Source organism: Lagopus leucura, unplaced genomic scaffold (assembly GCF_019238085.1).
Source record: "Lagopus leucura isolate 7727_CA_CO unplaced genomic scaffold, USGS_WTPT01 Super-Scaffold_100159, whole genome shotgun sequence".
Taxonomy (NCBI): Eukaryota; Metazoa; Chordata; class Aves; order Galliformes; family Phasianidae; genus Lagopus; species Lagopus leucura.
In genome coordinates this window covers 17,603,007-17,625,070 of record NW_024962335.1, presented here as the reverse complement: position 1 = coordinate 17,625,070, position 22,064 = coordinate 17,603,007, and the positions used below count along the sequence as shown (strand labels likewise).

Here is a 22,064-nt window from a genome sequence, read left to right as displayed (position 1 = left end):
AATTCATAAACATCACTACTTACTAGTGGTGAAACTGGTACTTCACCTTCTAGCTTCAAGCACTTAAATGCAGCCTCTATGAGCTTAATTAAACGGTAAGACTGCTACTCAGACCCTAGTGTGGATATTAGTATCCATTTCAATTATGAAAATACATGTTTGCATTTCAATTATTGAACAGGAAATTCTGCAGGTGCACTCCCTCTCTTTTGTGTGGTCATACTGCCAAGAAGAGAGCTAATTTTTCACTCATGGTGCTTAATACTTAAAAAATACCTGTTTTTATTAAAAACATACACGCACGCATAAAAAAAACTTGCTGCACAGAATCTACATATTCCCTTTGTGCTTGTCTTGAAGAAAGACCAACCAGTTTTTATGCAAGTAAGCCACTCTGTAACTGGTTATGCTTCAATTCAGTGCATCGGTAAGAGCCTGAAATTCCACAAAGCACAAGATCTCAAAAAACACTCACACATTTAGGTATTCATTTTTAAAAGTACATCTTTCAGCAACATGCACATTTTCAGGAATAAGATCTGAAAGAACTTTTGCGGAGAGATCAATCCACTGAGGAATTGTGCAGCACTGTTTGCCTGCTGCCCACAGCAGAAACTGCCACGGTCTCAGAGCAAGGTTGGTTTGCCCTGTTTCAAAATGTGTTCTCCAGTTATGCAAGAGGAAGAAAATAGCCTGGAATAAATTATTTCAAACTGCTTGAAAATCAAGATGCTCTCATTGATCCTCATTCTCAGCCACTGTTTGGGGTTACATTATCTCAATTCCCGTGGAACGTAGCTCTCCTTAGAACAGACAGAAGTTGCATGGCAAGTGGCCAGTCCTGGGAGAGGAGAATGGCACTCCAGCAGGTGTGTCAGCTTTTACATAGGTTTGAAAGCTGATCTCATCTTGCTGTCACACAGAAGGAATCTCACCAAAGCTCCAGCATTCACAGTACATAGTCACTCTCCAGTAATTGTGAACACAGAAAAAAAAAGTAAAAAAACACCCAAAATCTAAAATTAAATACCATAGATTTTCTAAGAATTATTCAGAGCTATCAACGTAAGTATTACAAACATGATCCAATCAGACTTTTTTTTTCCTTTATAAAATATCACTGGCTTATTAGGAAAATTAGTAAGTCTAACAAATTAAACAGCAAAGTGTTTTTCCGTAATTACTCATACAACCTTACAGGGCTCCCCAGTGTTGTTTCTGTATTATTGTTAAACACAATTCTGTGACTTGATAGTGCTCAGCTCTAACAGAGTATCATGGCAAAGCTCAGTCTCTTCTTTGTTTGTTTATTCCTCAATTTGGATTTCTTATTCTATTATCAAAACTCTAAAAAAAAATAAATGATTTCACTAGGCTGATATGATTAAGTCAGACTGATCCTGATCTGAGCTTAATGATCTTACATTAAAAAAAATGCCTAGATTTCAGCTCTGTTTCCTTGATTGTTTGAGCAGTTCAATTTGAGTCATTCTCAAAAACTGCAGTTTTGCTCAGAGTTCTTCCATTTTTTCCCTCTCCTAATGGTTGCCAGCGTGAAAATAATTGAGCCTCTTTCTGTTCATTGTCTTAGCCTAGAGCTGGAGATAGCAAGTAGGATATCATAAGATAAGTGATGATATTTACACAGGCCTCTAAAACATTTCCCATTCTTAAGACTGAGATAAACATGGAAGCCATCAGACCCATCCTGCAAGTCCAAGCTGGTTGAGAATCTCCAGTTCCTCTCCATACTCCAGATTTAAGTGATTCTTAGAAGAGTTGGTGTAACTACAAACTGAAACAGATTCCTTTGGGTTTCTGTATGTCCTCTCACAGGTCACCACTTGCAAGAGTTACAGGGTCTCCAAATTGAAAAACATTTTTGCATAACTATGAAATGTATGGATTAGACTCAGATCTTAGTAGTACTGTCATAAATTTTCCCTGATTCTAGTAAAGTTACAACAGGCAAAACCAATTTAAGCAGGTATGCTACTATAATATTACATTTTCAAACAGATTCCACACTATAATGAAGAAATACAACATTTCTTATTGCTGATTACATCAGAAAATGGCAAACAAAAACTTATATCTAAACTGTGCCCTGGAGCATTGTGAACTAAGGTGTGAATGTCATTCTCAACTATGCCACTTATACTGAGTGGAACTGGGGCTTGAATTCACTTATTTACAGACGTTTGGAAAGCTTGATGTCAAAGTGAAATAAAAAATATCTTGGTGGCCTTCAAATTTTGAACAAAACATTTATAATATCACCATGGATTCAATTCCACTCTGTCTTTCTGATATGAAAAGGTCTCACTAACTCTTCTCCCACAATTTTATTTTGCCACTGTTAGGGAGGTCAAACAGCAAGAAGAAGAACCTGAGGTGGATGTATGGGAGCTCCTGAAGAATGCCAATCCCAGTGAATACGAGAAGATTGCTTTTCAGTATGGTATCACTGACCTGAGAGGCATGTTAAAGCGTCTGAAGCGCATGAAAAGAGAGGTGAAGAAGAGTGCAGGTATGGATAAGGCAAAGTATTATTATGTTCACTGGTCAAACATAACTATGCACCCAATAAGCCCAAATACTGTATTATACTTACCCTCTACCTCTATGCCTATATGTCTGATGAAAGGAAAGAACTGGAAGCTTATGTATGAATTGTTCAGCTTGAAGAAAGTTGTTCTCTATCCAGATTCATCACAGAGAGGTGCTGAAAAGTTAAAATGGAGAAGGAGCACCCTTAGCACCTGGAACCAGTTTGTCTGGTCCCTCTCAGCAGTTGGGTCAGATGGGTAGGAAGGCGCTGCCAGTTGTATCAGAATTTTTCAGTAGACATGGTTTTACCTACAGAAAGGTCCTTATATGGCATGCAAAACATCTCTATAGGATGTTTTCCACCTCATGCTACCTTTACTATAAATTGAAATCTCGTAAACGGTAAGATTAAAATAAATAAATTAAATAAATTATATATTAAATCAATTAAATAAAATATTCTGTTCAAATTTTGTAGTTCTACTACTGCTGTGTTGACAGATTCAGCCTTCTGCAGTTAGACATATGCATGATATAAATCTTAACAGAAGCTGATAATTTAGCTATTGGCAGTATTTTTTGAAGCACCATTTATTTTTGAGCCACAGGTTATCTGCTTCTCTGAGTTTAACATTTGTGGCTGGCAGTAGCTAAATGCTGATGCTGAAGTGTTTTGAAATGTTTGAGTTCTGGCCTTACATTTTCCAGAACAACTTGGTCTACTTTTGCTCATATAAAATAATTGTTTCAAAAAGCTCCGCTAGGATTCATGAAGTGAATTTTTGCCTGGTTTCATGCATTTTTGCAAATGTTTTGCAGCCATAACATTTATCACAAGTGGAGTTGCAACCTACAGACAGAATCAAGAAAATTAAACTGGCTTTTAGACAAACCATTTATTTTTATTCAGAGAAAAAAAATTAGATTAAAATTCCTTGTTAACTAAGTGGTGTTGCTGGTAGAGAGGTCCTTTCTAATAGATTCATTCTAGATGCTTCCATTGCACAAGCTATATACAGTTTTACTCTGAAGTAAAGGTTCTCAGCAAGCTATCAAAGTTATATCTAGCCAATCTTAATCAGAACCATGTTATACTGCAAAGCCATGAAGAGATATTAACTAATCAGGATAAACTGAGCTGCATAACTCAGTAGTTCTACTGGTACTACTAGAAAAAAAAACTGATTTGACTGAACTAGCCCAAGAATATAGAGTGATGCATAACATGGCATGTATATATATTCTGATAAATTTCATGAGGTTTATGCAATGTCATTTCAACATTCATATTATTTATTTTCCAGTCTTCATTTACAGTAACATCTCTCTTCCACAACAGCATTTTCCAAAGGACTTGATCCTGCATATCAGGTGGATAAAGGAGGCAAAGTTAGGTTCATGGTAGAGCTAGCAGATCCAACAGTGGAACTCAAATGGTATAAAAATGGCCAAGAAATACGACCAAGTGCAAAGTAAGTGGTTTTATTGTATGTTAGCTGTAAAACGGGTATATATATATTTCCTTGATGTGTCTCACATAGATCTATATCTTTGATTAGGTTTACACCAATTTTATTTCTGACATTTCTTTACACAGAAGAAGTAGGTAAAATATGCTATCTTGCTCATGACCCAAAAATACGCACTGTATACTAGTTGTTGACATAGATTGTGTGCTTTATCTCGAGAGAGGAGAGTTGAAGATCCTTAACAAAGCATAGAGCCATTTCCTGCTTGGTAGGTTAAAACAAAGACAAAACCAGGAAGAATTTTGAAAAAATAAGTCTCCTCAGTTCTGTTAGAATAAGGTCAGAATCTTTCTGTAGAAATTGGTTACTAAAAGGGGAGACCTTTAACATAAAGCCTACCTGGCTCATAAGCTACCTATAAAATTGTCTCTGATCAACACTATCTGTTAATTAGGTAATCAACCATATAGAGAAAAGGGGAGTAAGGTTTTTTTCTCTCTCTCCACTATCTGGTTAACACAATGAAGCAAACAACCTGAATTAGTTCACAGCAATTTCAGACACACACAAATTATTTACTGTGCCCAAGCTTCTCCATCATCTGTGTCACTTATGTATCGGTTTACTCTCTGGTTTTACCTATAATAAGCAAGAGGCTTCTTGGATGCAGGAAGAGCAATGGCTGGAACTTGAACCCAATCCCTAATATTCTCATATCTTTCACAACCTAGAGTACAAAATCGCATTCCACAGTCAAACACAGATAAGAATGGTAATGCATAAAAATGTAATGTTCCTCAAATATTGTTTGAAAGCACAAAAACCTTTCAATTTTCTCTTTCTGGCCCAGTGAAAAATTGCAATTAGCAAACATCCTATTATGAGGAATGGAAGATCTATTCTAACGCTGCTTCAGTCAATGAAGAATTTGGATTAATATATGTGACTAACAAAGAAAAAGTGATAAAAGTGGTATATTTTCTTTAACTTCCATGAGCAGTTTAGAACTGCCTTGCAAACATGCATTCTTCTTCAATAGAAGGACCTGGACTGAATGCTCCAGTGCATTTCTTCCAGGCTGCTGAAGCAGCTGTCAGATGCTAATGAGCTTTGGTCACTGCAAACCTGGAGCAGAATTAAACTGGTGACATAAAGGTGAAAGGCCACATATCCCATTACCAAAACCCAATATCCCATTACAGATCTCTTGTGCCATCTGGCCTACCAATAATATTAACTTCTTAACCTTGGCTATTATTATACTTCATAAAAATGTTAAGAGTGTTGGAATGAGGATGGTCTCCTGTTACTGGTTATTTTCATCTTTACTCATCTAGAGTTTCAGTCTCCATTTTATTCTGCTGTTTTTTTATTATTATATTTTTGTATCATGTAAGCCTGGAATGTTGTAACAAACCAGAAACTGTTTGTTATCACTCTAGCCATAGCTCTTTTTGCTACAAAGTCTATGATCGTTCTTAAATTCTCTGTTGAAACATGGAAATTGCATCCCAGGACTTTTTTTCCAGGTCTACGTAAGAAAGAGGGTTTTCCCCTCTAGTGATTGCTAAAAGATTTTATATATATGTTTCCATATACATAAAGAAGAGCTCCAGCAGTTTTGCTAATGCATCTTTGCTGTATTCTATTCAAACAGATACATTTTTGAGCACAAAGGTAACCAGCGAATTTTGTTCATCAATAACTGTACGATGACAGATGACGCTCGCTATTACGTAACAGCTGGTGATGAGAAATGCTCCACAGAACTGTTTGTGAGAGGTAACTACACCAGCCTGTTCCCATTTCAACTGGTGTAAATTGATATGGTTCCTTGAACTGCAGCAAAAATTAACAGGAAGGATATAGCTCAGTGTATGTTTGCATTTGTATTAGCAGGGTTAATATGCATTTTTGTGATTCCTGATCATTTTTATTCATCCCGTACTTACTAATCTAGTGAAAACACAGAAATGGAGATACTGTTTATTTCATGTTTCATACCGTCCACTGGGATCCAGTGGGACTGTGGTTCTCCTCATAGTTTCAAAGCCATTTTGGAACTCATTTGTCTCTGTAATGGCCTTCCCTTACACACTTAGGAACCTGGCAACCCTGATAATGGTCCAGTTGACCTGTTCCAAATACTCTAAAATCAGGCATTCAAATACTGATTTTAGTTTCATCTGCCAATATTTAAGGGAAGATTCTACCAAAATCTACGAATGAGTGATCTTTCCCTTAATATTTTTGATCCTGTAGTGTTGATAGTCTTATCTCCTATAGCATGATTTTAAAAACATCCTTCTCTCTCAGATTGTAAATCTGTAATTTTATCTTGTCAAAGATCCTCCAATTTTGGTGACCAAAGGCCTGGAGGATACCAGTACCTATGTTGGTGAACGTGTAGAACTGAGTTGTGAAGTATCTGAGGATGATGCAAATGTTAAATGGTACGTCATTCTTCAAACAGATATTGTTTTCTTTGATACAGAGATGGGGCCAGGGAGGGGGAAGGAGGTAAAGAAAGATTTTATTTGTAGGCATAAATGTGGAGAGCATTTTCTGTATCAGGTATCAGTTTAAAAAAACTCAGGAGAGCATTACTCAGTGAAGTAGTAACAGCAAGAACATTCTTACACATTCATGGGTTTAACACTTTTTTGTGTCTTAAGTCTTGCAAAGTCTTCTCCAGAAGTTTCAGTCTATGAGATTCTTACTCACACAGGACTTTTATTGGGAAAATAATCACTTTTTCTTTTCTATTAGGTTTAAGAATGGTGTAGAGCTTACCAATGAACCTAAATCTCGGTATCGAATCAAGGTTGAGGGTAAAAAACACACTTTGATTATAGAGGAGGCTGCAAAAAATGACAACGCAACTTACTCAGTAATGACAACAGGAGGCCAATCAGAAGCTAAGCTTTCTGTTGATTGTAAGTATAATATATCTTGCTCTTGATAGTGACGGTCATTGTTTGCTAAATAACAGAAATAATTTGCTTGCCTTTTTCTGAGTTTAAAGATAGCTTTATGGTCCATAGCAATTTCTTAGCTGTAGACCTCCAGTCTGCAGTGACTGACAATGAATTAGTCCTGCTTGAAAATTCCTGTCAGTTTATTAAGATGGAAAACAAAGCTATCCATGGAAAGATATAATAGGTCAACAAACTGAGACATTCAGTGGCAGTACTTGCTTTTCTTGAATCCTTTCAGGCTTTTACAGGAAAGACAAAACCAAGACTTTTTAGATAAAAGGAGTGAAAAAAAATGTGTTGGAAAAAAAAATATATTCTACTACCAGGTGTACTGTTAACATGCATCAAGACTATTTGAACTAAACTAAAGGCACTAAAATGAGACTGTATCTCACTCAGCACTGTTTGAATATATCTTTAAAACACTTGTGGTTTCTAGCAAAATGTATGTATCCATATAATCTGCCACTTTGGTTTTAGGCAATTGGTTAGTTTGCAACTGGATGCAGATTTGGTCTTGCTGGCATTAGTGAACAAGGTAGATTTTGAGTACCTGTTTGTGGTAAATTTGTTACACACTGTAAACTTACCATATATCATACATACAAACATTCTACTTTTAACTATTTTATACAAAATGACATCCTAAGCACAAACAATTCACAGGTCTCTTACCAAGCTGAAAATTATCCACTGTGGCTATTGGGCTCCATCATCTTACCACAATACCACAGTGTTTTATGCTTCTTCTGTTGAGAACATTCCAGCCATCTTTCTACAAAATGCAGTTTTTTTCCACCATTCCTTGTTTTATATGTCAGATTATAGGCAGGCATATTTAGTGCACATGCACAGTGCTGTGTGTTCAGCCTGGACTCTGGTCTACAGCATCTGATCTTTCAGAAAGTGGAAAAGGCTCAAGTTTCACAAAAGCTAGTAGTATTTTTGTGTTTTCACAAGGGTGGTTAAGGCAGCTTAGCAAACACAAGAAGTAGCGTATGAAATAACCTTACACTATCCACCATGTCCTTTGATAAGAGCCGGACACAAGAGGCTCATAAAGACAGATATTAGTTGCAATTAACTACTTTGTTAAGTCTCCAAGTTATCTTGTGTCATCTGGGAGACTTCTGTAAGTAGTCAGATTGCAGGAATGCTAGGTAGACCTTTCTCTAAGAGCGGAGCACTCTTAGGAGTAGGACCGGGGACACAGGTCTTACAGATTTCGAAAGTTTCTTACTGGATTCTAGGGGGTATAAGTGCCCTCATCTTGCACTGAAACACCAAAAAGGGAACAGAATTCAAATACACTCCAAGTGAATATAGATTGGGTTTTCTTACCAGGGCATGGATATTTTGGATCAACTTTTCATTTATTAACATTAATATCTCTACTTCTCTTTTCCTAAGTGAGACCACTGAAGATTTCGCTTGCACTAGAAGACCAGACAGTGAGACTTGGACAGGAAATCCACCTGAAATGTGAGATATCTGAGAATGTGGAAGGGAAATGGTACAAAAATGGACAACTGATTGAAGCTAGTGACCGTGTGAAGCTTTACCATAAAGGAAGGTAAGCATGTTGAATATTGATTTGATGTAACTTCATCTTCAGAGAAACAACCTATATGACGGTTATTTCTCTGAAAATGATATATTAATCAATGTGTTAAGCCTAAACTTTGTCCTTTAAACGCAGTTAGTTTTAAGATCATAAATGCCACGTCTCCTTGTCCTTTTTCATACTGTGTCTTTTGGCTGTGGAATACAATAATAAAAAATCCTTGAAACATCTATTTTTAAGTGATTCTTTTTTTCTGGATTTTGCCATTGCTATTAGTATGGGATATTAGGTAGTAAGATCAAAATAATTTGGGGGCATTAAAGAATATTTAGATTTAAAAACAACACTATTTTCTGATTGTTTTTTGGTTTCTGCACCTTTTAGACACTTGCACAGATCTCCTAAATTTTTTTCTTCCGACTTTTCCTCATAGTCTCAAGTAGTCTTCAAAAATAATTTACATGGCTTTCTTTTTCAATTTTTTACAGAATCCACAGATTTATTATAGCAAGTGCTGCTGTTGATGATGAGGGTGAATACATGTTTGTACCAGATGCTTACAATATTAATATTCCATGCAAAGTACATGTTGTGGGTAAGTACTTGGCACAACAAGTTACAAATTTCATTTCTTTCTCTGGCCTTTGGAAAGTGAAAACCGTGTGAAATATCCTTGAATACAATCAGTTTGTTTCTTCTGAGCAGATGCTTACCTCAAAATACAGAGCTGCTACTTTGGCAAAGTGACATTGAGCTAGTAAGAGAGTATTTTGCCTCAGGATCTGGTCATAGTTTACAAGCCTGGGGTGATTGAATTCCTAAACTTAAACTACTGTTACTAGTTTGTGTAAAGCAGCTCTTGGTATAATTTTTCAGACCTGCAGTGTTGTATTCTTTGAGGAATGGACTTGTTTACATTTCAGCATATGATTTAGCTTAGTAAAATAGTGAAGTAGGTACATATTCACACATACTATACTTATATTTAATTATATCCAGAGAATTAAATGTTTCTGGTCAGCATTTATTCAATAATCTAATTAGAAGGTTTGTTAATAACTCCAGTCTTTAAAAAAAATAAAAATTTAAAAAAGAAATACAATAAGGTATTGACTCTTCCTACAACAGTACCCCACTGACATTTAACTTCAGCCTGTGAATTTGAAATGACAGCAATACAAATCAAGGTTTTAAAAAATATGACTTGCAATTGATACTGAAAGAAGTGGGATACTTCTGTTAGAAATAAGATTGGCAAGAATTAGGGAGAATGACTAGAGGAGGGGAGGAAGAGTACTCTCAAAGATAAAAGCTTCTAATACGTTAAAATAAGAGTATGCTCATCAGTTGTTCTCTGTATGCATGGAATACAACAGAAGTAACCATTTAATTTCAGGAAAAGTATTTAGATAAAGAAAATGTTTAAAATATTAGAATAATGATGCCTGAAGCATGATAATTCCTAATGTTGAAAGTCTGCAACAGAAATTTTCAAGAGCCACTTAGAGGAAGTCTCTCTCTCACATGTTACCTAAATATAAACAACTTCATCGATTATTTTCTTCCAAAAATTTTTCTTCACTATTTTTCTTCCAAACAGATATTAATCGAGTAAAAATGCCAGGAAAATACGAACAGTAGAGCATATTTCTCTGTACTTCAAACTTGTTCCCAGGTTCTTAAATTTTCTAAGCGGCAGTCCTATGAAAATTTGGACGGTTTCTTCTTTTCCAGATCCTCCTAAACTTCACCTTGATGGTCTTGGAGAAAATAACACTGTGACAGTAGTGGCAGGAACCAAACTACGACTTGAGATCCCTATCACTGGCGAGCCAACACCAAAAGTCATGTGGAGTAAAGGGGATAAGGTACATCAGCATTATATGCGTTTTTAAAGATCGAGGAGGAGCTTTTTTCCCTCCAAAAATAATCTCTAGTCCGGTGGAGATATAGAAGGAAATAACAAGGAGATACATTAACCTGTTGCACTTAAAAACTCTCCTCCCTCAAGTGTGAAGGGTGAAATTGACAAATAGTGTTTAGAATCTTATGGATCTTTTTGAGGAAACACTTGACATTGTTAAGGAAAAAATTATGCTTTTTCTAAAAATAAATTTAAAGGAGAGGGATATATTAGATGCAGAAGAAATCTAATGAAAATCTACCAGGCAGCTACTTATTGTGTATATAATGTCCAGAATTCCAGTTTTGACAGGTAGACATAGTAAGGTCTGGTTTTGAAATAAATAAATTTTGATGAAGTGTCAAGACTAAAATGAAACATTCACCTGGGTTCTGCATATGGAGTCTTTGTGCTAAACTTTGCCAAGATGTACTCCTGACTGTATGATATCAAAAAGCCAGACTTTCCATGTTTAATTTTTCATTCTGGTATGTGCAACATTGCTGGTATGTGCTGAATTTCTCAGAACTACCTGGTCAAATCTTATTAGCATTTTTCAAATCTTACTGGTATTATTAATACCAGAGCCTTGTTCAAATGAGAAGTTCCTCTAGGAGATCTTCTTATTCAAAAATGTGTAAGAATTTTAAAAACAATGAGGACAAACTACTGACCCTCACAATCCATCTCATCATTCAACTGTATGAATTACATTTCAATTTTTTTAAGATTCTTTTTTTAAGAATCTTTTAAAAATCTTGTATAGATTCTTTTTCTTTTAAGAATCTTTTAAAAATCTTTTACATTAAATCTTTTTTAAGATTCCACTACCCTCTTTTCATCAAGTAGCGTTGATTAAAGCATGTTCTTGCTCACAGGGTAATCGAGCCTACTGAACCTTCCTCTGAGATGTAATGGCTGACCTGAGTACTAAACAGTTACAGTATTTTAAAGCTACTTATTTATTTATCACTTGGTTAGTTTGTCCTTTTTGTGATAATCAGATGACTGAAATACTAAGCTTTAATATGACTTTCTGTTTGGAAACTTCTTGTTGAAGTGTTCAGTAACGCACTTGAACTTTGATTTTTGAACATTTTGATTCTTAAAGCAGAAAACGTGCTTTTTCCCTCTGCTTACTTTGATTCCTAGTGGATCACAGACAGTGGAAGAATACGTGCAGAAACATATTCAGACAGCAGCTGCCTGGTCATTGACACAGCTGAGAGAGAAGATTCAGGTCCTTTCAGAATAACATTAAAGAATGAAGCTGGGGAGGACTCAGCCCTTATCAACATAAAAGTAGTTGGTAAGTCATGTGGAAAAGTGCACATGAGCAATGTCATTTACCATGGCTCTTTTCAATAAATTATCCCTGAGAACACTGCTTTTCTGCACTCCGATATCATCTGCATTCTTCTTCCTATTATCTCTCCTGTAAATGCTGTCGTCCCTCTGTTTTTCCTCATTTCCAGGTGTGAAATTAAGATGCAAGGATACTGAGGCAGAAAGTTAATTAAGGACACAATAGCTTAGTATGGATTTAAGTAGGAGTTAATTACCACCCCTGCTGCCACCTCACCTTGCTGAGGCTAAGCTTCTGAGGTTGCCTCCTGTTGCTTCTAGCATTCTGTATTTTCCAGGCGGCTGTGGCTCTTTCTTGGCACGTGCCCTCAAGTGCCCCTCAAGCGTCTTGACAGTGCTGAAGAACTTGGCATTTATCCCTACCTATCCCACTTGTCAGGATGCACAGAGACCTCCTTTCTCTTTCTTTTCATTAGGAACTCCTAGATCATGTTTCTCAGATCAGTATCCATATAAAATGATGCAAAAGTTACTTTAAAAAAAAAATCACTGTGCTGTAGCTCGTTGGCCAGAAATTTTATTCCAAATGAGGAAATTTAATTTCAGTTTTTTCTCAGAGGAGTTACAGAACTGTGTCTCCCCCAGAAGTGCCTTAAATGGGGGCTCTGCACTGCTACTACTGAATCCAAAAACTGTGCAAAGAAGAGCTTGAGATGCTCTGAGCCAAATGTGCAATGCCATCGAAGCACCTATGGTCAAAGTTCTCTACCCCAGAGAGTTAAGTACAAATGAGGGCTACCAATATATTTTATGTACTTGGAGGACTTCCCTGCATCATTATTGTGCTTATTCCAGAAAACAGTGATTTAGAACATTTAAAATGAGTTTATGACATTTTACCTTGTCATTTTTCTATTGTCAACCTCATGTAGCTCCCAGTCCAGCCTTTGTGTAACCCCTTCTAAGAATTGTAATTTTCCCCATGCATTACCCCTAACATTCTCTAAGTCATAGATTTGTTTTACTAACATATATATATGGATAAAATGTCATGTAAGATGATAGAAAACATTAAGTGCCCATGGGTCTTTGTGAAACTGTACTTGAATTACTTACAGAAGATTAGAGAAGAAGGACTAGCAAAGCAGGTGCTCTCAAATCTCAGAACATTAAATGGATGCTAGAATATCTTACCTACGAAGAATTTAGTCCAGAAAGGCCAAGTATATTCACAGTATCTATGTCTCCTACTTACTGTTCTGAATGTTGTCACTCACATTTTAGTGATGAGTTTTTGTCTCCCTCTGCTGATCCATTCTTACCAATGTACTTGTGCTCCATTCATTCTCACCGTTTCTTGTCAACACAGGATTATTTTTGTGGTTGACTCTACATTTTCTATTCTAACTTATCCAATTGGACTTCTAAAACTAATCAGATTTGTTTATTGTTTGAGGTATTTTATTACAGGCTAGGCATAAAAAGGAAAGATCTTTTTTTTTTTCTTTTTATTATATATATATATATATATTTTTTTTTTTTTTTTAATTTTTTTTTCAACCACAGATGTGCCTGATCCTCCTCAGGCACCAAATGTGACTGAGGTGGGTGAAGACTGGTGTGTTATGACATGGGAACCTCCAGCAAATGATGGTGGATCACCCATCTTAGGTAAATACTTTTCCTTTCATTTGGTGATGCTCTAATATAGAGAAAAGAAACTCATTCCAAGTAATGGGCATCAAAGTATCAGAGTTCAACTCTGGCACTGCAGAATGGCACTTTGAATAGTCTATCAAAAGAATATTACATCCAATCTTTGACTTTATCATAAGTTTTACCTGTTATCCATTTCCCTACTTGACAGATGACTTTTTATAAAGGCAAAACTTGAAGAGTTTGAATGTTAGCAGCAATTTCAGAACCAACTGTAATATAGAAGAAGGTCACAGGAGATCAGAGGCCAGCAGAATCAGGCTCTCCAAACTAAATAAAATTAAATTTAAAATGTTAGATTAAAAAATTAATTGAAATTTGAAAAAAGCCTGTACATGGCCATAGAGGCCAAACATGTGACTAGCAGCTAATCTGCAAGGAGAAAAATTAAGCAGTAACTCCCAAAGAACTCTGAAGCTAGAAAGACATATTGAGCCATATTGAGAACTACAGGTCACTTTCACTAAAACATGCACACTTCACTACTGAACTTTTTGCTATTACTTGCTGTAATACTGTTTTGCTTGGTCTATAGGATATTTCATTGAAAGGAAAAAGAAACAAAGCTCACGGTGGATGAGGCTGAATTTTGAATTGTGTAAAGAAACAACCTTTGAGCCAAAGAAGATGATTGAAGGTGTTGCTTATGAGGTCCGTGTATTTGCTGTTAATGCAATAGGCACTTCCAAACCAAGTATGCCTTCAAAGTCTTTTGTTCCTTTAGGTAAGTAAACAAGGTTAGAGAAATGGCTATGCATTAGACAATTATTCTTGATACACTACTGCAGTCATTTAATTATATAACTGTAGTTCTTTCTACATTTCTGTTGCTCACAATCTGTCTATACTAAGTGCTGTGTAAATTATATATTCATATATCTAAATATATATCTTTCATAAGCAAGAAACAAAATAGGTACAGACAGAAAAATGTTGCACTACAATACAGTAGTGACATACTATAGGTGAGCCCAATATATTATAGTCAATACTTTTCAAGTACCATAATTGACAGCTTCATGTCTCTGCATATTGAGTCAATTGTATCAAACTATTGGAAGTTTAGATAATTGAGAATAATGAAATATTGTCTTAGCTGTTCTGTTTCTCCTGTTGTAAGTTCAGCCAGACAAGGACCTTTGGTGAAAAATAGCCAGAAAAAGTGAGCAGAAGTCTAAACATAAAACAAAAATAAAATTAAAAAAAAAAGAGCACCTAACATGGGTATATAGTCCATCAGCAGAAATAAAAATAAATGAATTTGCATGCCTCACTCATCCTTATTAACTGAAGTATGGTAGCGGGTTTTCTGTTTTGGTGATTTTTTTTTCAGAAGAATCATATATTATCAATACCTTTTTCCAACTACAAACCAAACCAGGCTAGATCATTTTTCACACCATTTTTTATTTTCTCTTATTATTTGTACTTTATATTAATGCAACAGCTAGAGGCTTTGTCACTTTCCTTATGACTGCTAACTTGTTGGCCTTTTAATGTAAAGAAAGAATTGTTCAAACTATTGTTATAGTCAGAAGTCCTTGTAAAACAAGTGTCAGTTTTGAAAATTAGCAAAGGTTTCCACCTTGCTCAGCAGAAGAGGAAGGAGGTGACAGCTATTATTGCTACAGCATGCTTCCTTCTTTTGTGAAAATACATACTGTCGTGGAACACGCTACCCAAAACTTCTCTACCACACCTCTCACCTCCCTTCGTCCTCCTCATTCCCCAGAGGGAGGAATCTGACTCTTTGGGTCAGGCTGTGAGCAGGTTCAGGAGGAGGTATCTGTTCTGGTTTGGTTCTAAATGGGAAAGAAGTTTCAGGATGACTGGAAATGCCTGGATTTTGCCTTTTGCCTGAGATCTAGATGATGCCAGATTAGAGGAAAACATCAAAAATATAAACTTTTATGAGAACAGGAGTTTTCAGCCTTCTCCCTGCTGCCTTCTTGTTTCAGCTGTTACCAGTCCACCAACTCTCCTGGCAGTGGATTCAGTAACCGACACCTCAGTGACGATGAGATGGAGGCCACCAGACCACATTGGAGCAGCAGGTTTAGATGGCTATGTTGTAGAGTACTGCTTTGAAGGAAGTAAGTGACAACAACTGTGGTATGTTACTCAAAGTGAAAATACGTGAGACCTCCGTTATTTCTTTAGGTGTCAGCTGCACTCACTTTGGGGTGATTAATCAGTTAGAAACCCCCAGCATCAGGATTCTGTTCAAGCTCCTCCTTAGTTTATATTTCAGATCCCACTCATTCTTGTAGTTTAACCCACTTTACATATGATGTGAACAACAAATCAAAAAACTATATAATGTGTTGCAGTTCAGGTAAAGACACATTAATGCCCTTCCTCTTCTTTTAGCTCGATGAAAAGTGGAAGCAACAAAGTGAGTGTGAATGGATTGATGGATGGATGAATAGGAAATAATAAATTGATATATGTGTGATCCAGATTGTGTGTAGGTTGGCTGGGTTTTAGGGACAGGAGGTCCTCAGTGTAATCATCTCTATCTTGACATATTACTAATGGGCTACTTCAAGTGCCAGTTCACAATATAGGTGGACAGCCTTCCCAACAACTGGCTATAGAAATTAGCTAGGCATGTAAACTTTATGTCTGAATATTGAATTTCCACAACATTTCAAGCTAATTAGATAAAGGATCTTTAACTATGTCTATCTGTCATAAAACTACATATAGCTGAAGGAGAATGATAAAGATGTAAGAGACAATAAAGACAATAAAGTAAAATAGGATGGAATAGGGAAACACCCTATATTTTACAACCAGTAGCTCTGGCAATTAAGCAGAGCAATTTAGTATTTTTCAACAGATTTTATTCTGAGTTGACATCAAATGAAGTCTGTTTTCAAAAAGTAACTCCCTTAAGTTTTTAACTTAAAAAAAGAATAAAAACTATTTTAAAAAAGTGACTGTTAACTCCTAGGTGAGTACCAAACAGGCAAGACTGGTGTGTGCAATATCCAGCCTCTGTGGGCAAACATCAAACAATGGAACTTCAGTAATGTTGAGTGTTTGGATGAATGAGACTTTTTAATGTTGATTCCTGTCAGTTGCTGCTCTTCACTGTGTTGTAAAACAAGTGATGAGTTCAAGGCTTTTTTTTTTTCATAAAGACATCTATTTCAGTAGAAGAGTTTCATGAATACAATTCTCAGCCTGGATACAAGAGGTAGAGGAGAGAACTTGTCATTCACAATGTCACATATTTCAGATTCAGTAAATCCAGGAAACTAGTAGTTTACAAAATAGGACAGATACTACAGGAGCAGAGAATCCTCAGCTCCCACTTGAGTGAGAGAGAGAGGGAGTGAAGCACATTGGTTTTTCTCGAGAGTACTCCACATGTGAGAGCATTGAGATGAATATCTGTAAGGAACAGGAAGACTGCAAGAAGCTCAGAGGTCTGGAGAAGATTACCTGAAGGCGGACACAGCAGGAACAACAGGAAGGGTTTTCCCTGAATACTGGGAGGGAGCTGTGGAAACAGGTCAGAAAGAGTAAGCATACAGTGTCAGATCAAGGTGCAGCATTACTATAATCATAGATTCACAGAGTTAGCAATGTTGGGAAGACCTTCAAGATCATTTACTCTGACTGTCCACATACCACTGTCTGTTTCATTTGCATAGTCAAAAGGTAAAAGGAAACTGAAAATGTGTATGTTGTATATTATACTCTGTTTAGCATTTGTAGGATGATGGTGAAAAATAAGAAGTGTTTGTAATGTATCACAGTCATGAGATCCTTGACATTATAGCATGTGATTGGTAGGTTAGGCAAAATGAGAGAATGAGAAATGTATGTATATACAATAATCCAAACTAAGGTGTTTAAATGAATCTTCAAAATGTACCTTTTAAGGGCTGTTATAAAGAAGATCACTGTATAGCCATTCAATGGAACAATTTTTTTTCAGATATGTTTACAATATTAAACATAATGTTTAATATGACAAACATATGTTTGTCATGTGTTTAGAATGTCAGTGAACGTCATCTTATTATTTAACTCAGTTAAAATACAATGGGTACCATGTATTTTGCATAAGTTTCTGATTGTTTATGTAAATCTATATGTCTTCTGTACATGTATATACACCTTTATATGCACAGTTAACATTATTCATGTATATATGTTATGAAAATGGCTAGGAAGAATCAAGCTTAGTAGAAAATTGTAAGAAGAGTTGTGTTACTGAAATATACAGTATTTTCTATACATGTTAACTTTTTTTTCTTTCCTGCAATATCTCAGTGCTTCCCTTTCTCAGCCCTTTCAGTGCCTTTTCTGTTTTGGACTAATTTATTCTATACTGTTTAATATCTTTTTAACTTCAAGATACTTCTTATGACTGTGTCTATATTCCTTCTGCTGTACCTATTTTTTACTTCTCTGTTTGTAAACTCATCTGTCTTCATTCCTTCACCGTCATCACTGACATAGCTTTAAAGAGGGTTTTTTGGAGCTTCCTTATTTTGGCATTCATTAGGAGAAATCACAAGCTGAAAATAGGAAGTCTGAATATGTGTGTCATCCATCTGTGTAATTATAATTTAGAGGAATCATGTATGATTGACATCAGTTTGTCTTTGTGAAAACTGGTATTTCCCTTTGGCCTGACTCTCGTAAGTTGATCAACATGGTGGACTTTTGGATTTCGTTAATTAAGGTAGCGCCTTTGACAGCTCTCTCTATATAACTCAATAGGAGTTTCATCATGTGTGTATGCATCTGGCATTGCATGGGAATGAATAACACATTATGTATGGATAAAGAACTCCCTTCCCTAGGGCTAGCTTACAACATTCAACTTGAACCTCTTGTTTTGGTGCGCTAGAATAGACCAAGTCTTGTTGACACTGGATAAGCCGATTCTTAGCAATGTACTCTGCTGGCTGGTTCTTCTGTGATATTTCAAGTCTAGCTTAATTTTCCTTTGGATGTTGTGTTTATCTGCCTTTAAAGGGCCACTGCACCTGCAAATAATCTGTTTTTTAGCTAGTAAAAAGGCATTTCAGAGAGTCTCTGTTGGCTGAGATCCTTGTGAGTGTTCCCATCTAGGAACATGTGTAAATACTAGAAGTATTTTTATTATCCTCAAAATAGCCAAGTTCAGGCTTCCAGGAAATCCAGGGCAATGATAGCTTTGATCAGGAAATAAAGCCTTAGTGATTACACTGTATCTGTCATCATCTGTGATTTTCTTTCTGTGTTGCCTTTAGTTAAATGTGTTCTTTTCCTCTGTCTCCCTAAGTTTACTTTTCAAGACTCTTTTTTTCTGTCTCTCTTCTCAAAATTCTTCCCAGAGTTCCTTTTCTCTTCTATGATGTTTTCTCTTCTATGATGTGTTGTTTTTTTTTTTTCTCCCATCATCATTTTGCTTCATTTCTCTCTTTTCCAAGTGTTCTTTCATCTCTTTCTTTTCATCTTTCCAGGGCTGTGATCAGCCCAAAGAAAGAACCAACTTCATCTCCTCCTCTTTCTTTATCCTTTAGCTTTCCTGTGAGAATAACTGTTCTTGATCTAGATGCCTCCTTCCCACCTCTTCCCGCCTCTTTTCTACCTGCAGACTCCCTATGTATAGGTCCTCTAAGTCTTTAAAATCTAGCACCTTACTAACAGGAATTTGTAACCACTGGCAAAATTCTCCATCTGTGTGAAAGTGAGTGTCTCTGATTAATTTTAAAGCTGGATTCTCACAAGGTATATCGACAGATCAGTCTGAGGAATTGATGGAGCCACCTTTCAACCTGGAAGGTAGAGTATACAACAAGGGATTTAAAACTTCTTTAGTGAAAGAAAACTCTCTTTATAAAAGTAAAGAAATTTCTGAGAGTACGTGCACTCTCAGAGTTTGCAGCAGTGCATGTATAAGGGAGGGGGAGGTGTTCAGGAAACACTCATTGATTACAATCCTCTTCTACTAGAACCTGAAGGAAGCAGCTTGAAGGAGAACTTAATTCCTAAAAGTAAGACACACACTTACGCAAATGTATCGCAGTGTTGTGGCTAAGTCTGCAGGGCACTTCTTATAGTAGTTCCCTTGTCTTTTATGCTAGGATTATAATGCTGTCCTTACATGATGTGGAAAGTATCAGCAGTGACTTACTACTGCACAAATCTGATTCCTAAGGTCAAGGCGCCAGCAGCGTTGAAATGATCTATGTTTTCAAGATAGGGTGAAAAGAAAGTATTGTTTGTATCAAAACTTATCTGAAAGACTGTACTGTTAGGATCACTCCATGGATTGCATGCGTCCGCTTAGGAGTAGGCTAAAAATTTGAGAATGTCGTCATTAAGTGAATAACTTGGATACAGACTTCTTCTTCTAAAGGCACCAGCAGAGATGGCATTTCATTGCAATGTGTAAATAGTCTGTTCTTTTCTCATCCCCACGGTATTATCTAGGATAAGTACTTGTTTTGAATGTGAAATTCTTTAAATGAATTCTCAATCCCTTTTCTCTCCAAAAAAGTTGTTAAAGCAATGGTGAGTGTTTTTGGAGATACAGTCTACGTCCTTCTTGTTTTCTATCAGCTGAATTAAAATGCTAATCTCTCTGGTACAATTAAGTGATAGACACATTATTAAAACATTTACTTATTTATATATATAATTGACAGAAATCCATTAAGAGTTGAAGCTTTTTTTTCAGTCATAATTAAAGTGAATCCATATCACGTTATTGAAGAAAACAGAAAAAAAAATGAGATGGATGCATCAGTATATAATGAATCAATTACCATTATGTAATTTTCCTTTTGGGGGCAGTGGATATACTTATAATTCCCTGTTCCTTTGGTTCATCCTCCTCTTTTCCTAAACTAGCTGATGAATGGATCGTCGCTAACCCAGAACTGACAGACAAAACAAAGTTTACAATCAACGGTCTGCCGACTGGCTCAAAAATCCTTGTGCGAGTAAAAGCGGTGAATGCTGCAGGTGAAAGTGAACCTAGGTACCACCCACAGCCTATCTTAGTCAAGGAAGTGATAGGTAAGATCCTCCTGCTTATGTTCTCCCACAAATACACTCTGCTTCCATGTTTAGTTCTGTAGGTTTTTTTTTATGGCTAATACTTTTAGTTAGAAGCTGATGATATGGCCTTACAAAACCATTTTGTAGTGACTAGAAGACATGTAAACGTATTTAAAAAAATCTGTAATTTTTTAATATTTCATTTCTGAGCCTTTATTGCACAGACTTTAAAGTTGTCTACAGATCTTGATGTTTCTTTTTTAAGTAGCACTAAGTACCCACCTGTTCTTACCATCACAGCATGTGGTGTTACAGACACCAAAGGTGTACTGAATACGGGACCAAGAAATGTAAGATATCACTCATTGGCCTCTTCTGGGAATTGCAGAAAATGCAGATTTCTGTTTATATCAATGCCCACTAGTACTGCCTTGGTTAGAAAAGAAAATAAATTTCAAAGCTTTTGGGTTTTTTCAGAACCTCCAAAGATTCGCCTACCAAGACACTTAAAACAAACCTATACTAGAAGAGTTGGAGAAACTGTAAATCTTGTTATTCCTTTCCAGGTAAGAACTAAAAACACTGACAGGAAAATACTCAATACTCATTTTCCTTATGTTGCTGCTTCTTATCTTCTTTTTTTCTGTGTAAGTTTGGGAGTCAAGTGAGTTCATTCGAATAGATGTGAGAGAGCACAAAGAAGTACAAAGGCGCTTGAGAGTTTATGTCTTGATGTCTCAAATAAATGATGACAAGCCAAACACTGAATTGCATAACTAGCTTAGACAAACTGATTAGTCATCTGTCATCCACAGAGCAATTCTACTGCTGGAGATTATGTGCAAGATAATCACTACCAGAGTGCAAAATGATTAGACTGGCAGTAATTAGATACAGTAATATTTGATCATTGTGTTGTCTTGAGAGGGAGGTGAAGAGTGGGCAGAATTTCACTATCTCCTATAGGAAATGCAACTTTAAATCCTTGAGATCACATCTATAGCAAGAACACCTCCAAGGATATAGCACCTTTCACAACAATGACTGCCTCTCTACCTATAGGGCCCCTATTCTTCTGAATTAAAAGCTGTAATTTGAAATCTTCTCTGCTCACATAAAAATGCTTGTTTCTACAAAGCTACTAGAAGTTTAATAAAAGCTTGATCACCAATACACGACAAAAGACATTGTTTCAGAGAAACTAAAGAAATGTTTTCTAAAATTAGACATTTCAAAAGAGGTGAGAGTATTGGACAGCATTTGTAAATATTTTGCATCCAGAAGGCAAATCTCATGGTAAAGCAAGTGGAATTCACTCCTATTTAGGCACCAAAATTGGGCACTACCATGCCACAACTATATGCACTTCTCCTCAAAAGATGTCAAGCCAGTCTAACTAAAAGTATTTCAACTGCTTTTGCAATGAAAGAAGAGAATTCAAAATCCCTGGAGCTTTAATCCACTATTTAGGTGCCCAGCAGTGTAGAAAATGTAGGCAGTTCCAGAAGGGGAAGAAATTTGTTATGCTTTTTATTTCTTTTACAGATTTTCTTTAAAAAAAGAAAAAT

General features: G+C 36.2%; 1 protein-coding gene across 3 annotated transcripts in view; it reads left to right on the top strand.

Moving 5' to 3' along the window:
* MYBPC1 (myosin binding protein C1) overlaps positions 1-22,064 on the top strand; it is a 72,929-nt gene that overhangs the window by 37,471 nt on the left and 13,394 nt on the right. For all 3 annotated transcript variants that reach the window (XM_042890286.1, XM_042890288.1, XM_042890287.1), the window contains 14 exons: positions 2,364-2,530; positions 3,890-4,022; positions 5,677-5,801; positions 6,367-6,472; positions 6,789-6,955; positions 8,408-8,570; positions 9,050-9,156; positions 10,296-10,429; positions 11,617-11,773; positions 13,336-13,440; positions 14,021-14,209; positions 15,444-15,578; positions 20,347-20,514; positions 20,974-21,062. In XM_042890286.1, the coding sequence (XP_042746220.1) occupies positions 2,364-2,530; positions 3,890-4,022; positions 5,677-5,801; positions 6,367-6,472; positions 6,789-6,955; positions 8,408-8,570; positions 9,050-9,156; positions 10,296-10,429; positions 11,617-11,773; positions 13,336-13,440; positions 14,021-14,209; positions 15,444-15,578; positions 20,347-20,514; positions 20,974-21,062 (1,945 nt within the window). The remainder of the gene's footprint in view (positions 1-2,363; positions 2,531-3,889; positions 4,023-5,676; positions 5,802-6,366; positions 6,473-6,788; positions 6,956-8,407; positions 8,571-9,049; positions 9,157-10,295; positions 10,430-11,616; positions 11,774-13,335; positions 13,441-14,020; positions 14,210-15,443; positions 15,579-20,346; positions 20,515-20,973; positions 21,063-22,064) is intronic.